Raw genomic sequence first — 21,891 nt, 5'->3', positions numbered from 1 at the left:
TTGTGGATAATGCAATGTGACTTCAGAAACTTGTGAAAATGTCAAATCACATGACAAGTCACAGTGGTGTGAACCAGGGCTTAACTTTTTTTCCCTAATAAGCTATTGAAAAGTTTTCATACTTAAACAATTTTGAGTAACCATAAAGCTGATATATGAACAAAGATCAGCAAGAAAAAGAAGGCAAACTAAATATACAAAACAATAATAAAAATAAAATAAGGAAATAACAGTGTGTGGTTTCCCAAAATCACTCGTAAGGGTTCAGGGTGGAAGATGGCGTAAGATCTTGCTCTGTAAAGTTCTGCAAAGAACCTTATCATACAATTTTCCCATCTCTTCATACTTTACCTACCCAGGATTGCCACAAAAGCAGTCCAGGCTTTGCATAAAACAAGAGAAAAAAAAAAGAAAACAGCCTATATTACCACCCTCAACCAGATAAAGCTCCAAGGAGGACACACACCAAAAAAAACCCTTAACCTTTTTTAATTGTTTTAATAAAGGACAGCTGTGGTGGGAAATATTTTATTCTGATAGTATGCAATTGATACCTGTAATGAAAGAGTTCAGTGTATTAATTCATATTAGAGTTGTATAAAAAAAAATTTCATATCACATAATTTGTTTATATTTTTCATTTTTGCAATTTTTGCATACATTTGAAATAATTTTAAACCTGAAGATTGCATAAACTTCCAAAACATTATATATTTTCTGAAAGCAGACACCATAGACAATTAAATAGTGGTAGTTCCCAATTGTTTATGTCTCATGATATTGCCACAAAAGTCTACGAAATGCAAAAAAAAAACCACTAAAGTTAATTTTAGGACACACAAATGCAATAAATTACCTAATTTTTTGGTAAAATATAAAAGTAAACAGATAACCAAAATGTCAAACCTTACATTGTGTGTGCCTGTGAAATGATGAAAAAATAGTACCCTATATTTTCTATAGGCAACACTTTAAAGCCACCTATAGGTCATCAGTTTAGCTTTACAGAGGCGTTCTGGTGCTGGAATTATTGCTCTCACACTAGTGTGCGCAGCGATATGTAATGTGTATTGCAATTGGTATTTTCATATTCTCTTTTTCATGTGCAGGCACCCTCGACATGTGCATTTACATTCATACATGCAAATATATGGGGGTGGGAGCCTCAAATTTGGGGGGGGGGTTTTACAATATTTTTTATTTTTACCTAACTTTTTAATAACATAGGGGACAAAAAATCCTCTATATGATGATTTTGTGGTGACAGGCTCTCTTTATTTAGACAGCCAGGGTTTAAAAGAATGTAATGCAATGCAGATCGCATTGCAATACATTCTTTCCCTGTCATTCTGGCCAGGAAAACGGACATGGGGACCCAGAAGTGACATTTTACACGTCGCTTCCGGGTCAGCAACAAGAAGAACCCATGATGAGCAAGCAGAACCCAAGATACATGTCTGGGGCAAGTGTGAGGGGGGAGCAATTGGACACAGCCAGAGATGCCCAACTGCTTCCATCTGACAGGCAGGAGTCTGCTTGTCAGATGTACACACAGTCACCAAGAGTGTGTAAAACTCTTGGATGTTAGGTCTATAAAATGTATTGACCTTGTGCCAAAAACAATCCTTAACTCACCTCTCTAGCTGCTTGTACTGTAAAGAAATGAATTCCCAAAAAGCCTAAAAAATTACAACAAAGTTCCTAAAGTCTGTCTTCACTTGCTTTCTAACAGCTTAGAAACACCTTTGTTTGTATAATGTTTAACTATTGTTTGCTTGAACACAAAGTAAAATGCCCTTTTCTCTCAGTGTAAATGCTACTTCCTGCGCTCCTACTCTGTGCTGGAGTAGATGAGTAATAGCCACACCCTTTAGCACAAGTTTCTTCATCTAATCAATTTTGTTAAGATATTAAATCCCTGGGCAGCTTGGTAAAACTCTGGTACCTCTCAGACTGAGGAGTCAAATTTAGATATACTGTATGTTACTGTTACTTTATTTGAGCTTTAAATCTTCTAAAAAAAAAAAAAAAAACTACAGTTGCTTAAGTTAAGTGCCTCCATGCCTGATGTGAGGAGCTCTTAGTTGTCAGAGAGCTGCTTATTCTCTGGAGCAATGCAATGTATGAAATTGCAAGGCTGTTCTCCACTCCCAGACATGTCACAGCCAAAGGCTTATACAATGTAATTATGCTTTTTGACATTTTTAAATCATTTTGAAGAACTGCCATTTGCTTGGTGCAATTGAACTTTCTTTTATATGCTTTGATGTTAACTATTTTAGTTTATCCTTACTGTTTATTTCTTTATACTATAAGTACTTGTTTACTGCTTAGGTAAAGCTTGACCAAACAAAACTATGAATATTCCCATGACATACTTTTTCCCAAAGCAGAAACCACAGTCCAATCTAGTAGTCAGCAGGAAACCGGGGCATATGTCAAAAAAGGTGAGAAAAGTTAAGTCCTGGCTCTATTTTTGGCAAACTGAATATCTCAAACTTGAATTGTATTGTGTAAATATTAGCCAGTTCATCAAATATTTTCCTTTACGTATCTTCTTATTGAAGTACTGTTTAATTACAGTTTACCACACTGATTATAACATGAATTCTGTTTCATTGAAAATATTCATATTTTCATGTAAAGAATACAAAAAATACAAGGTAGCCTGTTTATTTTAATGTATTACCAGCAGGATGCTAGATTGAAATTTAAGAAAGTAGAGTAGGTTTTGTGTGCATGTCATCTAGAACACTTCTTATTGTCTCAATGGACACTTCTCCTTTTGGATCTCTCTTTGTAGCCACATCCCATAGTGTTTCAAAGTGACTATCTGGAATATGAACACCTATGTTGCGTAGTATCTGTGCAATCTAGAAAAAAAAAATGAATATTCAAGATAGATACAATTTTCATTTGTTTTTGGCCTATACCTGGGGTAAACTTAGGAGCAAACCTTTTCAAAGTAAGAACTTAATAACCTATATAGAGAAATACCTTAACCAAAGCAATGTACTGTATAGTAGTGTGTAGTGCAGGGGTGCTCAACCTTTGGCCTGTAGGCCACATATGTTCTTTGGAGCCCTCTGATGTGGCCATTGACCTCAGTCTAAATGCAAGTGTTTCGGTGCACTTTCAGAAAGTGCACCACACCTGCAAGATATAGTAGAAGTCTATGGCAAAGCGCAGCTAACCCACAGGGAATCCACAGGTACACTGTGCTGCACCTTCAGTGTGGGTAAACTGCAGCACATCAGTGTGAAAGGAGACTTATAGTGGGCTAAGAACAGTAAGGGTTCATTTACATTTGGGGGCTGTAAAACCCCATAGTTGAGATATGTTTTTACCACACCCCCCAACCACTCATGTACAGTCAGGGGTAGTAATGCTGACCTCATCCCATGCTCCAAGGGACCCATGCGGCCTCCCTGTCACATTCTGTTCTACACTTGGGCAGAAGAGGCAGTGGGGACGGCGTATGCAGGAACCGATCCTAACCATTTTCCTCCTGCAACTGCTGAAAGTCACTTCTACTTCTCTCTCACTCACTGGCATTCAGCGGCTGCTATTCAAAATAAAATAATATAAAATTCTGAATAATTTCATTTTATTGTGGCCCACAATCAGTTACCAAATAACTTAAGTGTCCCTCACCCTTCAAAAAGCAACCCTGGTGTAGTGAAACATCTGCCCATTGCTAGTTTTGGGACTTTTCTCAGGTAGAAAGAATACAAGAATACACATTGCAGAGTGTATGTTAAGTTAGCTTAGTGAATAACATGAAGTTGTATTCACTTCAATTATCCAAACATATGCAAGTCGAAACTACTTTTTCTTTTTTTTTTTTCTTACCCTTGCATCGGATTGGATAGTTAAAAATGAACATTGTATCATTGTTTAGTCTAACATTATTCTTCAAGCTGAACATTCTGTTATTTAGTAATTCAACTCCAATGTGTATATATGGAGCATGGTCAGAAAGAAGTGCATTCCTTTGTCTTCCCAAACAAGGAAGAAAAAAAAAAAAGGAACCTGACCGTTTTCTTCAACTTCATAAACTCATAAACTCAGAAGCACTATTGCCCTCTTGTTTTTGTTATCTTTCTTATAAAACATTAGAATTGTTCATGCAGGTAGTTCAGGTTTTTATAGTGCAGCAAATTTAAAGTGCAGCAACCCCATCTGACTTTCAGTTCTTTCATATCAACAGCAACAATGATATTGAAAATTTAGTACATGCTGCTTCTGATTCCACAATGAGCCAATGTACTGTATTTTGACATATAACCAAGCAATTAAATCTATATCTTCCAATTACATGTCCCTGTCAACATTATTTGGACCAGCATGCTTTGCTAGGTTCGTTTGACCACTACATCTATAAATAAGTTTCTTGTGTTGTACTTTACCTCTTCCTTGGGACGCGATTTAAACATATCACGTTCATAGACCATGTTCTGTGTAAAGATGGATGGACAAAGCAGTCCAAAGGCATTAGATTCATCTCCATAGTTGTTCCTGTCACTAATCCTGCGAATCCTAGGGGGGGCGATATCTGTTCGAATAGTAGGAATACCATAGGTCCTATAATCTAAATTAAAATATAAAATTCATAATATAAAATTCATAAAAGTCAAAAAATTTACAGTGAATGAAATAAGTATTTGATCCCGTGTTGATTATGAATGTTTGTTAGACATGCATTTCATTTGCATTTTTGTTGCTATTCTGTCTCTCAGTGTTACAATACACCTACCATTTGATTTTTAGACTGATCATTTCTTTGTGAGTGAGCAAACATTCAAAATCAGCAGGCGATCAAATACATATTTCCTTCACTGTATGCACTGAGCAATTTTATGACAAAAGTTTTATATATAAGGTGATCATACAAGACTAGCTTGACTTGCAATGATTAACTGATGTCTATAGGTTATTTTAGAAAGACCTTGTATGCAAGGTATTAAACAAGTAAATGCCTGATATCAAATACTGTATGGTATCTTCTTACATGAACAGAGAACGTTGATATGCAAAACACTAAAGGACAGGGCCACTGAAATATAAGACAATATAAATTCAGACAGTTGCCATTCATAAATATAAGGTAACGCCAGCATAACAGAGCTACCCATTTCACTGTTATCTTTCCTGAAAAAATGTGTTAGTGCAAATGAAAAAAGTATCATGGACAATACTCCATTGTCACTGATAAGAACATACAAAGTGTATTTAAAGGATAGGTTCACCTTTTAGTAAAAAATAATACATGCACATTTTTTTTGCAGGTAAAAAAATGTGCATTTATTATTTTTTTTCTGCAGAAGCCTGTAAAGTAATACACCATTGATCAGCAGATCGCTGATGCCATGATGGTCTCCTGCAGATCTGTCAGTATATCTGCTTGCCCATACGAGTACTAGCAAGCAGATATACTGACAGGAAGAATGAATGAATGAACTACCATGGTGCTCCACACGCTGTGGTAGTTCATTGAGGACTACAAGCAGACAACCGCTAAGGCTGTCGGAACTTGTAGTCTCTCATTCACAGATAACTGTGAAAGAGTGATGTGGCTAGGTGGGCGGAGCCCTGCACGGCCATGTTTTTTTTTTCTTTTTTAATTTGACAGTTAGTGCAGGGGGAAGATCCCCTGCTAGCTGTCACTGTCAAAGCAGGGAGCGGGGGCTGGTCTGATCGTAACATGTTACACCCTGAATATAGGTGTAACATGTAACATGTTATGAAAGGTGAACTTATCCTTTAAACCCAAGAACAAAAATTGGAATATCTTGCAGCTTGTCATTAGTTAAATCAATATTAAACCCAAAAACAAGAATGTATTCAATTCACCAATTCTCAGATGTGGTGGCTGCATTCATTTTTTTAGGCCTTTTCCTTTCGTTTCACCTGGTGATCTGACCAGCAAGTGTTATTTTTCAACTTCCTTTAACAGACCAAGCTGTCCACACAAATCAGCAGTTAGCGGGACAAAAACTATTTAACACTGACAGGGGTGCTTACAATGGTCAGTTTTTACTAATTTATGTAATATCTTTTTCCCAAAAGAAAAGAAAACAAAAAACTGTTGCAGTAACAGCTTATAAAGTTTGAGTCTGGGTATTGTTAGACTAGATGATTTAGATGGACTTGACTAGCAACATGAAGCTGAACTCCAGCTGACAATGTTGCTGTCCAAAAGTACCTGATTACTACTTCATCCAGAATAAGGACATCCTAAAACAGGAAGTGTGTTACTGGATTACTACAAAATGTGAAATAAAGGGGGGGAAAAAAACTATTAAATTGAAAACTAATGCATCCATCTAAGAACTTGTAAGCTGCAAAATATTATATTTATGTTTTGGGGTTTAATGCATTATTTTATTTCCATGCTTTTTCATTTTCTTTATTTGTACCTGGTAATCCTGAAAGGAACATACATCCTGTCCTTGGGTGACAACACTCACCGTATTGTATCTGTGGATGAGATGAGTTGTCACCTTAAGACAGGACATATGTTAGGACTACAGAAAACCTCCCCCTTTTATCCTAGGAAAACATGAACTAAACAGGACTGATAACACTGCTTGAGATAACACTACAGAGTGTACAGAACATTATCAGCTCGCTTGATTTCTAACAGCATCAAAAGGTTGGGTTTTTTTGGCACCTATTGCACAGATATTACAAAACACATGCAATGGTATCTTTAACAGACCAATAAGAGGTCCATTGTTAGTGTTTACAAACACTTTAGGAAGTAGAAAAATATTTCTGATGTATTTGTCAAATACTAATAAAGCCTATTCACACCATGTAGGTGGGATTGTGTTAGGCGGTTATTCCAGGGCAATCTCACGACAAGACAAGGCAAAATGCCTTGTCTCTCACATGGCCAGGTTACGCTACCATGTCGCAGTGGTGTGTGCTAAAAAAAAGTACAGCATGCAGTACTTTTTTCAGTGCAGTGCAGTGTGAGGAAGTCCACCACCTTGCACCATATTGCAGCCAAAAGAACTTTTTTTTTTTAAATAAAAAAACATGTATATACTTACCTGTTCTGTGTAGTGGTGTTGGAGAAAGCAGCCTGGATCCTCCTCTTCTCGGGTCCTCTGCAGGCTCTCCTGGCTCCTCCATTCTGTCAGGTGCCCCCACAGCAAGCAGCTTGCTATGGGGGCACCCGCTGCTTCGCGTGTCTATTCGTGGATTTGCCATCCCCCCCATTGGCTGACTGGCTGTGAGACCCGGGACAGCCGAGGCTGATGTGCACATCACTGGATCTCAATGAGGCTCAGGTAAGTATTGAGGGGGCTGGGGCACTGCTGCACACAGGTGGTATTTTTACCTTCATGCATAGGCGCACCCTGAAAACCCATCTCTTCAGGGAAGCCTACCCCGCCCTCACCTAACAGCCGATCTCCTCCACTCCTCCTACCACTCCATCCCCCACAGCCATTTCCTCCTGTACCTCTATCCCCTCCCTCCTAGATTGTAAGCTCAAAGGAACAGGGCCCTCGAACCCCTCCTGTATTGTATTGTATTGTCTCATGTACTGTCCCCCACTATAATGTACAGCGCTGAGCAAACTTTTTGGCGCTATATAAATTCTCTATAATAATAATAATAGAATGCATGATGGTAAAAAAACCTTGAGCCTTTACAACCGCTTTAATAAAATGTCACTTGTGACATTTCAATAAAGTTTGTTAACAAAAAAAAAATGACATGCTCCGCGATTGGTATTGCAGTTGTCCAACCACACACCAGCGGCTGCCCTTAGGCTGATTTACTTTGAATACATAATCATATGCAGACAAAATAAGCAAACTGGATTTAGCTTTTTAATACAATTGCATAAATAAAGTGCATAGTCACACAATTTGTGTTAAGATTCTCAACTTCTTTTAGTGAGGCTAGCTTTACACTGCTGCGATCCAATTTTGATCTGACTTTCAGTGTGATTATGTAGTGCTACTTGGATGCAAAGGTTTTTATATTCTATGGGGCCAAAATTGTTCTCGAATTGCTTTAAAGTAGAACAGGAACCTGCCTGTAGAACAAAAAAACAAAAAAACAATATACTGTAAGTACATGATTTTCCCCTTACATGTAGAACTTGGAAGAGCGATAGATGCACCAATCCCAGAAGAAGATGTTTTGTAAATGTCTGGAGTCTCGTTTCTTTTTGATAGTGTTTTTGTAGTCTTTTCAGATCTCCCTTCCTCTTTAAAAACAATTTCTTCAGGCTTCAACAAGCATTCTGCAGGAAAGCAATTTTTTCTAAAATTGAATTTTTCTCAAATATAACACTTACATATAACATATACACAGTATATAGGAAAAGCCAAGTAATGTTGTTTTATGAACACAGCCAAGCGTAAAAGGACCTATGTATTACCTGAGTGCAGGTTCATACCTGAATTGCACAGGAATGTGGACGGGGTTCCTATGCACTCATGTGGTGTGATTTCATTTGCACTGGAATGCTCCAAAAGCAAAAAAAAAAAACTGATCCAGTGCAGGCAAATGCACTGCATTTGAGATATGCATTTCACACCCACAGCAGATCTCACACCCAGTGTGAACAAAGCTCAGATAAAGTGCACAGAATGCAGGGTTCCCACACCATGTCCTGGTGTGAACAAACCCTTAACCCCCATAGTAAATCAGAATTTACAAACAGTGCCTGCTGACAACTTTCTGACAGACCCCTAAGGATGGCCATACATGGCTCAGTTTTTATTGTTCAGCCAGTGGGCTGAATGAAAAACTGAACTGATTTCCCCCATCCACACATTCAAGGTGAATGGGGGAATCCTCTCCACTGTGCCTTTTGTATTCTGACATTGGGGAGGTGAGGAGACCTCCACCTACTGTCAAATACACACATCAGCATTTCAGCCATTTGCTGCATGTGCTGATTGAGCACCTAAAATCCGACAGGGTGGCTGAACAGATGTCGATTGATAGATCAACTTCTTTTTACTGCAGTGGCCACACATGGATCGAAATTTGGCAAGTTCAGCACGTATGGACCATGCTTGCCCAGTTTTAGACAAACCTCTTCTGTCAAATACAGCAGTGCTGACAGGGCCATACACTGCTCAAATTTTGGCTAAGCCAACAGAAATCATCTGAAATCCAAGCAGTGTATGGCCAGCTTTAGAATTCCAGCATGTATGAAAAATTAGGGGGTTTCTAAAAGATTTGAAACGCATTCCCTGTGTTGTGTACATAGCTGGCCATCCATAAAACCAATTAGGATGCTAGAGGTGACTATAGAGATACATGTAGTGAAGAGATTGTCAGACTATGGAGAACAAAAAATGAGCACCCAGAAATAAACATTAAAGTTCAAAAACAAAACAATTTAATACGTTTGGGTGGTACCTTTAGGCTAAGAACATTTTCAAGTACAGGAAATATGTTTTGAACTTGCCAGAAATACAGAGTCCTTTCTGTCCTTCCTACGAACAGAAAACACAGCACAAGCATTCTTATCCCTTTTTGTGTAAACTACCAATCCCATCAGTCCACCATGTAATGGAGATTAGCAGGGGCAAACATATGTCCAGCCTATGTAACAATGGCTGCCATCACAGATACAAAGAAGAAATAAGTGTAGGCATGAAGGGGCAGGAAGTGTGTTATTTGCAGGGTCAAAAGGCAGGGGCGTATTTACCACAAGGCAAACAAGGCATTTGCCTAGGGCAGCATTTTTCAGGGGGCAGCATTGCCCCCCGGAAGAAGGGACACTTTTGGCATGGGAACCAAGTGAGATCCGAGAGAGGTTGTGGGCTGCTTGATAGTGTATAGAGAGCCTGACTCTTGTTTTGGGGGGATGTCCACAGCTGTGAAGGTGAGTGTCTTCCTCTCTTTTGCCGTGAGGTGGGGGGTATTAGTGGAAGGCTCTCTCAGGGGGGTGGGCAGGGGTGTTGTTGATCAATGTCAGGCTCTCTATGGGGAGCACCCAATTTTTGTGTTGCCTAGTGCAGCACAAAACCTAAATACACCACTGTCAAAATGTATAAAAAAAAAAAGCCTGAAAAAGAGACTTAAGGAAGAAGAATAGCCAAAGCTTTTTTCAGCTATACTTCTCCAATTGATCATGGTAGTGCAGTTCGTTCAGCACTCCTGTGACCAGTTTTCAACCAAAAACCCGCTGTCAGCTGACATCACTGAGCTGGTTCAGGGTCTAAAAAGATCCCAACTATTTGGTTGAGATCCACCCAACAGCCTGGACAAGAACCTGACTCAGCCTCTTAGTGATCCACCGGACGCGTGAGCAAGCCCCTCCCGCCCCCTCCACAGCCCAGCACTCCAGTGAGCACTAGAGGGGCAGAGCAGAAAGCCAGAGACTGATATACCCAGATCTCTGCTCAGAGTGGAGGGGGGAGAACTGAGCGATCAGCAGTGTTTGATCACTCAGCTTTCACTGCAGAGCTGACAAGGGACAAATGCAAAATCAGATCAATTCTGCATCCACCTAGGTGAGTATAAATGTTTCTGTTTTCTTTTTACAAAGCCCTTACTTCTCTTTTAATGCAGCCACCAAATCTAAGGCCTGTTTTCAAGATCATATACATTATGCTTTAATACGTAATGAACAGCAGTTTAGAATTGTCAATTTTGCTGTCATTTTTGTTTACTGCAGTGTAACTAAAATGTAGGCAGCACAGCATTTGTGAACCCTTTAAGAAAGACAAAAGACAGGAGTAACTAGAAGGCAGACATGTTCTATTCTTTTTTTTATTTAAAAGATATCTAAGCACAAGAACAAAAATTATATATATTACAGCATACGGATTTTTAAATGTGGTGATTGCATTTAATTTTTCAGACTAAGAACATTTTCAGCAAGTACAGAAAATACCTGTGGGATTTACCAGAAATACAATGTCCTTATCACCTACTGTGGGATGAACTGAAATGACAAATAATATCTTCCTTCTGTGAACTACTAATCTCCCTATAAAGAGGATGAAAAGAGGAAGACACTTTTCACATTCACTGAATGCAAAAGGAAAACAAAAAGAGGGCGCAGCGGCCTAGTGCATTATTAAAATATTTATTGAAGGAATAAAAAAGTAGGTATCATACTCACAATGGACATATAAAACACAGGCACATCACAATGAACATGGAGCCCTGGATGACCCTGGTCCTCCAGGGTTCCATCATTGTGGACTCAGATGCTATATGGATTGAACACCTTTGTTCATTGTGATGTGCCTGTGTTTTATATGTCCATTATGAGTATGATACCTACTTTTTTATTCTTTCAATAAATATTTTAAACAGTAATGCCCTCTTTTTGTTTTTCTTTTGCATTCAGTGACTTTGAACTACCCTGGTCCATTGAGGGCAGCAAGCAGTGCATATTCTAGAACATTTACATTGTCATCCTAGCCTCTGCTGAGTCTATCCCCAGCGCAGGAGTAAAGTATTTGCTGTGCTTGACTTTTCACATTCAGCCTGGGTGACAACCATGGCTCTAACTATAGGTGTAGTGGAGGAGTGAGTCGAGCCACCTTAGGTAAGGTAGTTTTATTATCTCCTAGTAGTCCTGCAAATAAAAATGAAAAAAACTGAAAGAAAACAAATGCAGCCACCACATCTAGGGCCTGGGTTTAAGTATGTTTTATTGCTCATACTAAAAGTTTACGAACACTGCCTGGGATTTCCCCCCATAACAATCAATTACCTTAAATGCAGCAAAACAGAAAAAAATTGATATAACTATATTAAGCAAACTCAGGAAAATTATTAAAATAAAGAACAGGGAAGAATATGAAAAGAGAAATATTGCGAAAGCTTGTCAGGTCACACATTCAATTTTGGGTCACAGGAGTGCACATACTTGTGCTAAGCCCGCTGTCGGTTGATGTCACAGAGCCAGTTCAGGCTCTGCAGGGATCCCGACAATAATGTCAGGATCCACCCAGATGTCTTACCAGCAACTGGCTCAGCCTCTCAGCATACTGACAGCCTGAGTCAGCTGCTCCTGCTCCCTTCACGCCAGTGAGCGATGGAGGGGCAGAACAGGGAGCTGGTGACTAATAGTCACTGCTCTCTGCTCAGTGAAGACTGAGAAAACTTAACAGGCTTAGAACCAGTGGGGGATAGCTTCAGCATTAGATCGATGCTGCAACCATATATACAGTGTGTGAGTATGTGTTTGGTTTTTTTTTGTAATCCCACACTTCTTTAAAATAGCCAGAAGCACATAATGCACTCAAATAATTAACAAAACAAATCCCAGTTACTGGGATTAAAAAAAAAGTATTAAAAAAAAACCTGAAAATCTGTGGAATTATTGTGTCTTGTGGCAATGAGAGGCAAGCATCTGTGATTTTATCTCTTACAGATTCCTTCCAATATACTGAGAAATATGTAAGCAAGTGTGAGATGGACAAAAGAAATTCCTAATTCACTGGCCAATAATAATTGTAGATTTAAATAAACATGGTCAATCATCCTTACTTACCTTCTGTTAGTATTTTTTCTTCCAATTTCCCGATGGACATTTTATCTTTCCAGGTTAAAAAATTTGCAAACTCTACAAAGTTGATCAAACCATCTTTGTCTTCATCACAATATTCAACAAGTAAGTCCAACATATTAAAATCTAGATTTAGGCCAAATGTCTCACAAGCATCTTTTAACTCTTCCTTATCAATTTTTCCGTCACCATTCTAAGAAAGATATTAGTTTTGTTGTTAATAAAATATTTTTTGGATTATCAGCTCCCAGAACCCCAATCCCCAACCCCCCCAATATAAACAAAGGAAAATAATACATAGGTATAAATGTAGAATAAAAATAAGATATGGACTCATACAGTATCATATGACATCACCCCTTTTCAGCTGGTAACTATACCAAGATAGAGGACGAAAAAAGAGGGATAAAGCAGATTCACCTTCAATGCCAGACCTCAAGAACTGACTCAAAGAAGAATTTCCCCTTACATGCAGGATCAGCTAAAAAGTCAGTACATGTGTGTGATCAGAAAAGAGGAGCTGAACCTTATAACTCTGCAGTAAAATCAAAAACAATTAACAAAGAAAAAAAGTGAAGTTATAATTGTGAAAGGATGTCCCCTGACATTATTTAAAATGTCTCTTTTACTTGAAGTTATGTTGCATCAGTTATTTTTCATAAATTCTATAGTGCCAGCATATTACCCTGTACTTCACAGAATACAGTCACACCTGTCTTTTTTCACAAAGGAGGTCACCATATAATGTTCCTATCATACCAAAGTTGATTTTGTGAGGAAGCCAATTACCAACCAGCATGCTTATGGTAGGAAAATAGAGCATCCTTAAAAGATAAGTTCACCTTTAAAAAAATAAATAATTGCTCATAGTTTTGCAGGAAAATAAATTAGTAAGTGAATATAGTCACCCACAATTAGTGGAATGCGTGTGCAATACCAGGCTCCTGCAAACTCTTCCTCCAGCTCCTTGCCTACACCTCTGTATGAGTCTTCAGTTGCAGAGCTGGAGGAAGTGTCAATGGACTTCAAGTGTGGTAATCACCACACTTATATTCCATTGAAAACTACAAGTCTGTTTACCTGGCTAGTAGGCACTTTAGGGGTGAGGGAGTTGCTCAGCAACATGCTACATGTTACACCATATAATACAACATGTGTAAAATGTACCATGTTGCTAAAAGTAGAGAGAGCATTTAATAAACCCACATAATTACAGGAATAAAATACAAACTCCATGCAGCTAGCATTCATGATTGGCTATGAAGCCAGAATATACACTGCTAGTCACTTGCTACTATGCTATCCACCATAGCATGGTGGCATCATGCCAAGTAGAATGGGAAAAAAAACTGTCGAACCCAAATGTGCAATTCTGGGAGACCCTTAGCCTCAAAAGTCTAGGAGTCTGATGTACTTGGGGACTGAATAATTATGCAATTAACAGATCAGCATTTTAAATGTAATTTTATGTTACAATGACACATATTATGTGTCTAAATCAAATTATAAAAATCCCAATTAAATAAATTTTAATTTAAGGCTGTACCACTAAATAATTGAGGTGCATACTTCTAAAAAGCATTGCAAACTGATAATATGGAAGCATAGCTCAATGGAGTTCCCCTTAGAATCTATAAATTAAAAAATAAAGCAGAAAAGAGCTTGTATAATGACCTTTCCTTTAACCTCCTTAGAGTTACAGCAGTCGCCTTCCCTTTTTATCCACTGGAAAGTCAGCAGAATATTCCCTTATCCGCATTAGCGGTTTATTATTATTTAATATTATTTTATCCTTTCTGCTGAATGTTTTAATCATACTGTTCATTGCTATTGTAATTAATGATCTTAATAATGTATAATTAAAACTGGCATTGAAAAATTTGTGATATTATCTTAAGAATACAAGCAATGAATGATGGATGCATTACAGTTAAGGCAGCAGCCAACCTTGTCATAGTGCCTAAAAGCTTCCAGTAATGAGCCAAAGTGATGATAGTTTGCTCTCTTCAAGTGTTGCTGAACAGTTGTCAGGATGGCTCTCTGCCTGTCTTTACCACGCAAAAAGTCTTTGGGTGCCCTATTGTGAAGAATATCCCCCACTCCTGGTAAAAGAGAAAGACAGAGTGTGTTTTATTTGTATTTATTACATACATATTTATGTTTAGTTTAGACATGTAGCAATTTTTAAAGCCTATAAACAGTCTGTACACATTTGGCAATATCAAAATGATATAGGACATAACAAAAAAAATCAAAACTTCTTAATTTCTTTTAAAAAAGTAGAAAAAATATTAAAATAACAAAACATGAAAGTGATAAATGTATGTTAATTTGCAAAATAAATGTCATAAGATGTCAAAGAGACATCCTAATCCAGCAAAGAGATATCCCAATTTAGCAAAGAGACATCCTCATTTAGCAAAGAGACATCCCAATCCAGAAAATAGGCATCCCCATATAGCAAAAACACAGTCAAATCGAGAAAAGAGGCATCCCAATCCAGCAAAGAGACATCCCCATATAGCAAAGATACAGCACATTCCAGCAAAGAGAAGTCCCAACCCAGTAAAAAGACATCCCCATATAGCAAAGACAGACAAATGCAGCAAAGAGACAGCCAAATCCAACAAAGAAACATCCCAAGCAAAGGGGCAGCCCATTCCGGTAAAGAGACATCTCCATATAGCAAAGAGACAGCCAACTCCAGCAAAGATACATCCCCATTTAGCAAAGAGACAACCAAATCCAGCAAACAGACATCCCAACCCAGCAAAGAGACAGCCCAATCCAGCAAAGAGACATCCCCATATAGCAAAGACAGCCAAATCCAGCACAGAGATAGCCAAATTCAACAAAGAGAGATCCCTGTATAGCAAAGAGACATCCCTATATAGTAAAGAGAGCCAAATCCAGCAAAAATACATCCCAATCTAGCAAAGAGACAGCCCAATCCAGCAGCCATGCACCACCACTACAGAGCGGGACTGTTTGGCTGTGACATTCGATCAGTGTAGGGTCAGTGTTCTCACCTTCTTGCCAGTGTGTGTCAGACTTCCCTCTCTACCCCTGTGCATCTGTCATGGTGTGTGGGCCAGTGTTATGAAGGAGAGCGCCTGCTGTTTCCCTTCAGTGTGGTTGTGTCTCCAGCGGCCTGTCCGGGAGGTGTGTGTCCCCCTGCCAGCAGTGCTTCCTGTGTGTTACTGGAGCCGTCTCTCCTTCTACTAATGCTGGTGCCGGCCCTGTTTTAAGGCATGTCTGTGGTGGCTGACCTAGTCAGCCCCTGCTGGACTGTCGGGCCCTAGCTGTGCCCTAGGTGGGAGTGCGCCCTAGGCGGCTGCTTAGTTTTCCTAGTGGTAATGCCGGCCCTGCATACAACCATATAAATACAGTAAAGCTGGGTACACAAGAAATTATATTTGGATGGATCATCAGGAACCGGCCAAATTTCAATCTGTGTGTTGCCCTCTCTGTTCAACAGAAGACAATCATTAGACCAGATTCTGTTGAAACAGTTATGCTTGAAAACCAGCATTCGATCAGCAGCTGCAGCTGCTTGATGTAAATGTAAACATAAAAAAATTTGTATTGTATTTGCAGGCTTATTTGACATTAAACTTTTGTTTATTATGTGTATCTGTTTTGTGGCTTTTTAGGTTTGTTTGAACTATGATATATAATTAGATACCTTTTAATACTTTTATATTCTGTCTAAAGTTCTAGGACTTTAAATATTGATCACTCTACTTAAAGAATAAGTTCACCTTTCGTAATATGTTACACCCATATTCAGGGTATAACGTGTTACGGCCCCCACTCCCCCCAGCCCCTGTTGTTACCGCTAGCATGGGATCTTCTCTCCCTGTTAGCTGTCACAATTTAAAAAAAAACCTGGCCATGCGTGGCTCTGCCTGCCCAGCTGTGTCACGCATTCACAATATTCTGTGACTGGGAAAACTACCCATACAAAGGTATGAGCATACAGATACACTGACAGCACTGCAGGTGTCCTGCATGGCACCAACGATCTTCTGATTGCTGATGCAATGCTTTCCAGGCTCCCAAAAAAAAAATTGTAAATGCACAATTTTTTACCTGCAAAAAAAAAATGTGCATTTATTATTTTTTCTTAAAAGGTGAACTTATCCTTTAACTGATTGCACTGGCAACACATCCTCCCATCTGGTCTATAGCCAAATGATGACTGAGTGGGAGCACTGCCATCCTGGGTGGACATCATATCATGTCCTCCCAGGATCACGTCTTGCAGCAGATGACAGATCAGTGTATTGGCTGTTGCCGGTACCATATGATTGCTGTGACAAATCACAGCAAATCACATCAAAATTGTACACAATGAAGGGCTTCTATTCATAGCCATTCATTGTGTACTATTTGTGTTGATCTCTGTAATTGGTCACAGTGATCTCATGGTACAGATAGGGCCAAACACAGTCCATCTGTACAATGTGATTAACTGTGGTCAATCACAGCAAATCACACTAGTACACACTGAATGAATGGATTTCATTCATAAAAAATGGTTTCTTATAACAGTGATAGTGCAGTGGTACTATGGTAACACTTTATTGCTCTTGTCACAATAAGTAAAAAAAAAAAATCATAAAAAAAGAAAAAAAAATTAAAAAGAAAAAAATACTTAAAAAATTGAACAAAAAAAAAAATATTTATTTATTTAAATACTGTCACCAGTCAGTGTCCCTGATGATGGCCACACCAGTTATATGATAACGCTGTACTGCACTGGTGACAGTATGTGAAACAAATTGTGGAAAAAAACACATTTAATGGATAAGTTCACCTTTTAACCAAAAATAATAAATTCAAATTTTTTTGCAGGTAAAAAAATGTGCATTTATTATTTTTTGTTTCTGGAGCCTCTAAAGCATTGCACCAGTGATCAGCAGATCGCTGGTGTCATGCAGGTCTCCCCCTGAACTGTCAGTATATCTGCTTGCTCGTACATCTGTACAGGCAAGCAGATACTTACTGACAGGAAGTATGGCACTCTGTGGAGTGCCATGGTAGTTCGTTGAAAAGTATAAGACAACAGCCACAAAGGCTGTTGGAATATGTTGTTTTCCTATTCACAGAATACTGTGAATGAGTGGCACTGCTGGGTGGGCGGAGCCCCAAACGTCCGCCTTTGGTGGGGGGATCAGTCCGATTGTTATATGTTTCACCCTGAACATTTTGTGAAAGGTGAACTTATCCTTTACTTAACCCCTTGGGTAAAACAAATCTAAATGCCTAAGCACAATTTTGCAACATTGACATGTTAGTAAAAAAATGCATATCATCACAACTACTTTGTACATCCAGGTGAATTATACCTTGTTTTTTTTCAGGACAAATTGGGCTTTCATTTGGGAGTAAATCTCTGGATTTTTTTGTTATCAAGGGAAAACTGGCCCAAAATAGTTTTAAAAATAATTTTTTCAAATTTAGCTGTGTGTTTCTTGTTACTACCATAACCTAACCACCAAAAGAACAACACGAAATAAATTCTCCAGCTCTTGACGATCGCAGCAATACCATATATTTGTATGTTATTTGTTTGTACCCGTAGTACAGCCCAGAAACAATAGCGCGCGTTTTGTTTTTGTCTTTTTTTACCTAAAACACACTGACACTGACATTGACACTAACTGACACTGATAACAAATGTGTTTTTTTTTATCCTGACCTTTGACCTGGACATTTTGACCCTGACCTTGACCCAAACACTAACCCTGGCACTGAACTAGATCAAACCTTGATCTAGGTATTTCTTATTTATTTTTTCATATTTATTTATCTATCTTTTTTTTTACAAACATTTTTTTCCCCTCTATGCCAGGAGTTAGAGAGATACAATGTATCTCTCTCCTCCATTCATAGACAGAAAAAAACAAGGGGGCCAGGCTGTGCAGTGACTGATCACTGTGATAGCCAATCAGAGGCTATCACAGCGATTATGTGACCTGGAATTGGAAGAAGGGGACCCGGTGCTCTCAGTGACACCGTGGTTTTTGTGCTGGCAGCGCGCTATGCGGTGCGATTCCAGCACAAAGCCAGGTACGCAAATATGCGGCTCCACGGAAAAAGCCCAGTTCTGTGAGGCCACATATTTGTGTTATGTCGGCGTCAAGGGGTCAATTTTCAAAAACATTTTGACAAAAATGTACAACTTAAAAAAACTTTCCATGGCTCTTACTAATTACCTTGGACTATCTACCTTCCAAAAAAGGAGTTATTTGAGGGTATTTGTATGGTCCTGGCATTTTCAAGCCATGAGTACATTATAACACAAAAATAATTTGTGTTATAATAAATATTACAATATACCTGTGAACAAAGAAAATATACAAATATTATCCATGTGAGTAATAATTATAAATACATAATTAAAAAAAAAATTTTATATAAAAAAATCAAGCCCCAATGATGTGACGTCATTACATTTCCCAGCGATCTACTGCGCATGTGCCGAGTGGCTGGGTTCGTTTTCATTGTGATTCTTATATGCTGTTAACGCTGGTGTCGGCTGGGACACCCTTTGAGGTAAGTGCAATGAGTGCATAATAAATGAAGCTGTTTTTTAATAATACTGCACCATGAAGTTTTCTTATTTCTTCCGAGTGTCTGGTATTACCCCTTTTGGATACGATTAAAGTGATCTCTTGGAGAAGTGGATTTCTTTAGTGGTATTTATTTTTATAGAGCATTTTTTCATTGAAATTGGTCTGCTTGGAGCTGGGTTCTGCAGAATATTACTCCCTGAAGACACATCCATGAGTGGTTCATTACTCTGCTAATACCATCACCCCCAGAGCAATATATGCTTCAGTTTTTTATAGCTCTGGTGAGTTTATTTAGTGCTTTTGGTGGTGGATTGTCACATTTTTTTGTGCACTTTTCTTCAGATTTGTACTACACATCTTAAATTTGGACTGTTTTTGGACACTTTTTTTATATAAAAATTTTTTTTAATTATGTATTTATAATTATTACTCACATGGATAATATTTTTATATTTTCTTTGTTCACAGGTATATTGTAATATTTATTTACTAGCCCAAATTATTTTTGTGTTATTTTTTTCCACACTTTATTAATTTATGGTGGATTTTGCAGCTGGTATATCAGTTAGAGAACCCACATTTTTCTCTCTCCATAGGCGCCATTATATTTATTTACTTATACATGAGTACATTATGACTGATCAATTTTCAGATATTGATCTGAAAGCAGAATACATTTTGGCCTAAATTTATAAAGAAAGATTATTTATTTGCAAATTTTTATAAAAGAAAAAGAAAAACACGTTTTGTTTTTTCATTTATTTAGTAAAAAAAAACCCAGTGGTGATCAAATACTACAAAAAGAAAGCTCTATTTGTGTGAAAAAAAATTATGAAAATGTCATATGGGTACAGTGTTGCATGACCACGCAATTGTCAAATTGTTACAGCACTGAAAGCAGCAAATTGACTTGGGCAGGAAGGGAGTAAAAGTGCCCGGTATTGAAGCAGTTAAATACCACCAAAAGAAAGCTCTATTTGTATGAAAAAAATGCAAAAAATGTAATTTGGTTACAGTGTTGCATGATCGAGCAATTGTCATTTAAAGTGACAAAGTGACAGCGCTGAAAGCTGAAACTTGGCCTGGGGAGGAAGGAGGTGAAAGTGTCTGGTATTGAAGTGGTTAAAAACATATCATGCAGAAATATATTAAAAAAAAAAAAGACAAATATATTACCATATTTTTCAGGGCGAAGAAGAATACCAAAAGTGTGATCAGCAGGAACATTCAAAGTATCTGCAATACTGTGCAAAACACAGGAAACCATTTAATAAAAGTAAAAAAACCAACCATATGAAATAGTACAATATACAATATAAACAAACTCTAGTTTAGTGCAGATTAAGGCTTGCTTAACACTGATCCTAGAAAAAATGCATATGCTCTTTTACTGCGATTTTACTTTGCCATGGTTTTGCGGTGTTTACTGCATTTTTTACAGCACATGTGACTCAGAAATGCACCAAAAACACACCGTGGGTGTGTTTTTGGTGCATTTTTGCTGTCAGTGTCAAGAGTTCCATAGAAATTTCTGATTTTATTAAACGGATTGGTGTGAAACCAGCCTAAGCTTTTAAAAGGAATACCAGGAACAGATCAGAATAGTGGAGTTGTAATGGGAAGTCTGTAACACTGAATGGTCAAGTAAAAGTGTAGATTAGACAAGCCGGGTCACACACAAGTAGATCAGAGTTCAAGCAGTATCGAATCATCAGCAAGGAAGAGCATAGTCAAAACAAGCAAGGTCATACACAAGTAAATCAGAGTCTAAATGCTACTAAATCAGCAGAGAGGAAGAGCAGAGTCAGAAGAAGCCGGGTCAAAGGCAGGAGACTCAGAGATGATATCAGCTGGGTTAAGCAGGGGTACACATGTTGGTTATGTGTTAGAGAAGACACTGGTAGCTTGTGATGAGGCAGAACTTGGTTTACTTGTGTGGCTTAAGTTGCAAACACACAGAGGAGGGGAGGGGAAGGGACCTGAGCATGGCGGCACTGGAGAGTGTAGAGTAAACACTCTCCGTTAGTCTCCCCCCGATTATCTCCTCCTCAGGTGTCCCAGTTTGTTGACCGGCTGCCCTGGAGAGAAGTGGACTCACCCGCCTGGCCGGTGGTGGTTGCTGGAGACGGCCGGGAGCTGAACCCGGAGTGAGACATCGGAGTACTCGCTTCCCTGGTGTCATCTCGCGATAGCGGAGAGACAAGGAGAGCGGTTGCCAGGAGACAGGAAGGCGTAGCTGTGAGTGGCCGCGGAGGAGCACTGGGAGACAAAATAACCGGCCGGCCAGTGCCTTAGGAGGCCGGAGAAAAGCCGGCTCTCTACTGGTCGCGGACCGGGGTGGCATAGGAAAACCACATGATAAGCACCCCATGCCAGTCTCTCGGACCCTGAGGTTATCCAGGCTTCCTTGGGTGGCTCTCTGAGAAAGCCCTTGTTTCTCTGGGGACATTTTGCAGTGGCTGTGCGACGAGGAGAGCGCCCGCAAGGAGACGGTCAGGACGGCGCAGCCACGTGGGAGAAACGCCAGACACAACAGTAGAGGAGAGGCCCTGTGAGACCTATGAGGGGAGAATCTTGCGACCTGGTACCCCAAGGTTTGGAACGCTGACATACTGCCCCCACACTGCCTCTATATTCCACATATTCCACATTGTTACTGCTGCCGTGTGAACATTTATTATATATACTACAGTAATATAGCATTATACTTTTTACCTCCTACCTCCATACCTCTATATCACCCTATATGACTATTCTAACCCTGTTAACAAATTATACTAATTCCATGCTACTTCAGATATATCT

At 38.9% G+C, this 21,891-nt stretch overlaps 1 protein-coding gene across 2 annotated transcripts in view; it reads right to left on the bottom strand.

The window, feature by feature from the left end:
- Positions 1 to 473: 473 nt before the first annotated feature.
- The window catches only part of EFHB (EF-hand domain family member B), an 84,887-nt gene continuing 63,469 nt past the window's right edge, over positions 474 to 21,891 (bottom strand). The window contains exons 8-14 of one of the 2 annotated variants that reach the window (XM_089691118.1): positions 20,263 to 20,330; positions 14,453 to 14,607; positions 12,491 to 12,698; positions 8,111 to 8,263; positions 4,410 to 4,591; positions 2,690 to 2,873; positions 474 to 554 (exon numbers count right to left, since the gene is read on the bottom strand). In XM_089691118.1, the coding sequence (XP_089547244.1) occupies positions 2,712 to 2,873; positions 4,410 to 4,591; positions 8,111 to 8,263; positions 12,491 to 12,698; positions 14,453 to 14,607; positions 20,263 to 20,330 (928 nt within the window). In that variant the 3' untranslated portion in view covers positions 474 to 554; positions 2,690 to 2,711. Of the gene's footprint in view, positions 555 to 2,657; positions 2,874 to 4,409; positions 4,592 to 8,110; positions 8,264 to 12,490; positions 12,699 to 14,452; positions 14,608 to 20,262; positions 20,331 to 21,891 lie in introns of those variants that run through there. The other variant, XM_089691115.1, reaches the window with a different exon arrangement.

This window comes from Staurois parvus, unplaced genomic scaffold (genome assembly GCF_062004578.1).
Source record: "Staurois parvus isolate SC_StPar_1 unplaced genomic scaffold, SC_StPar_1.0 ptg000021l, whole genome shotgun sequence".
Taxonomy (NCBI): domain Eukaryota; kingdom Metazoa; phylum Chordata; class Amphibia; order Anura; family Ranidae; genus Staurois; species Staurois parvus.
This window is presented reverse-complemented; position numbering and strand designations above follow the sequence as displayed.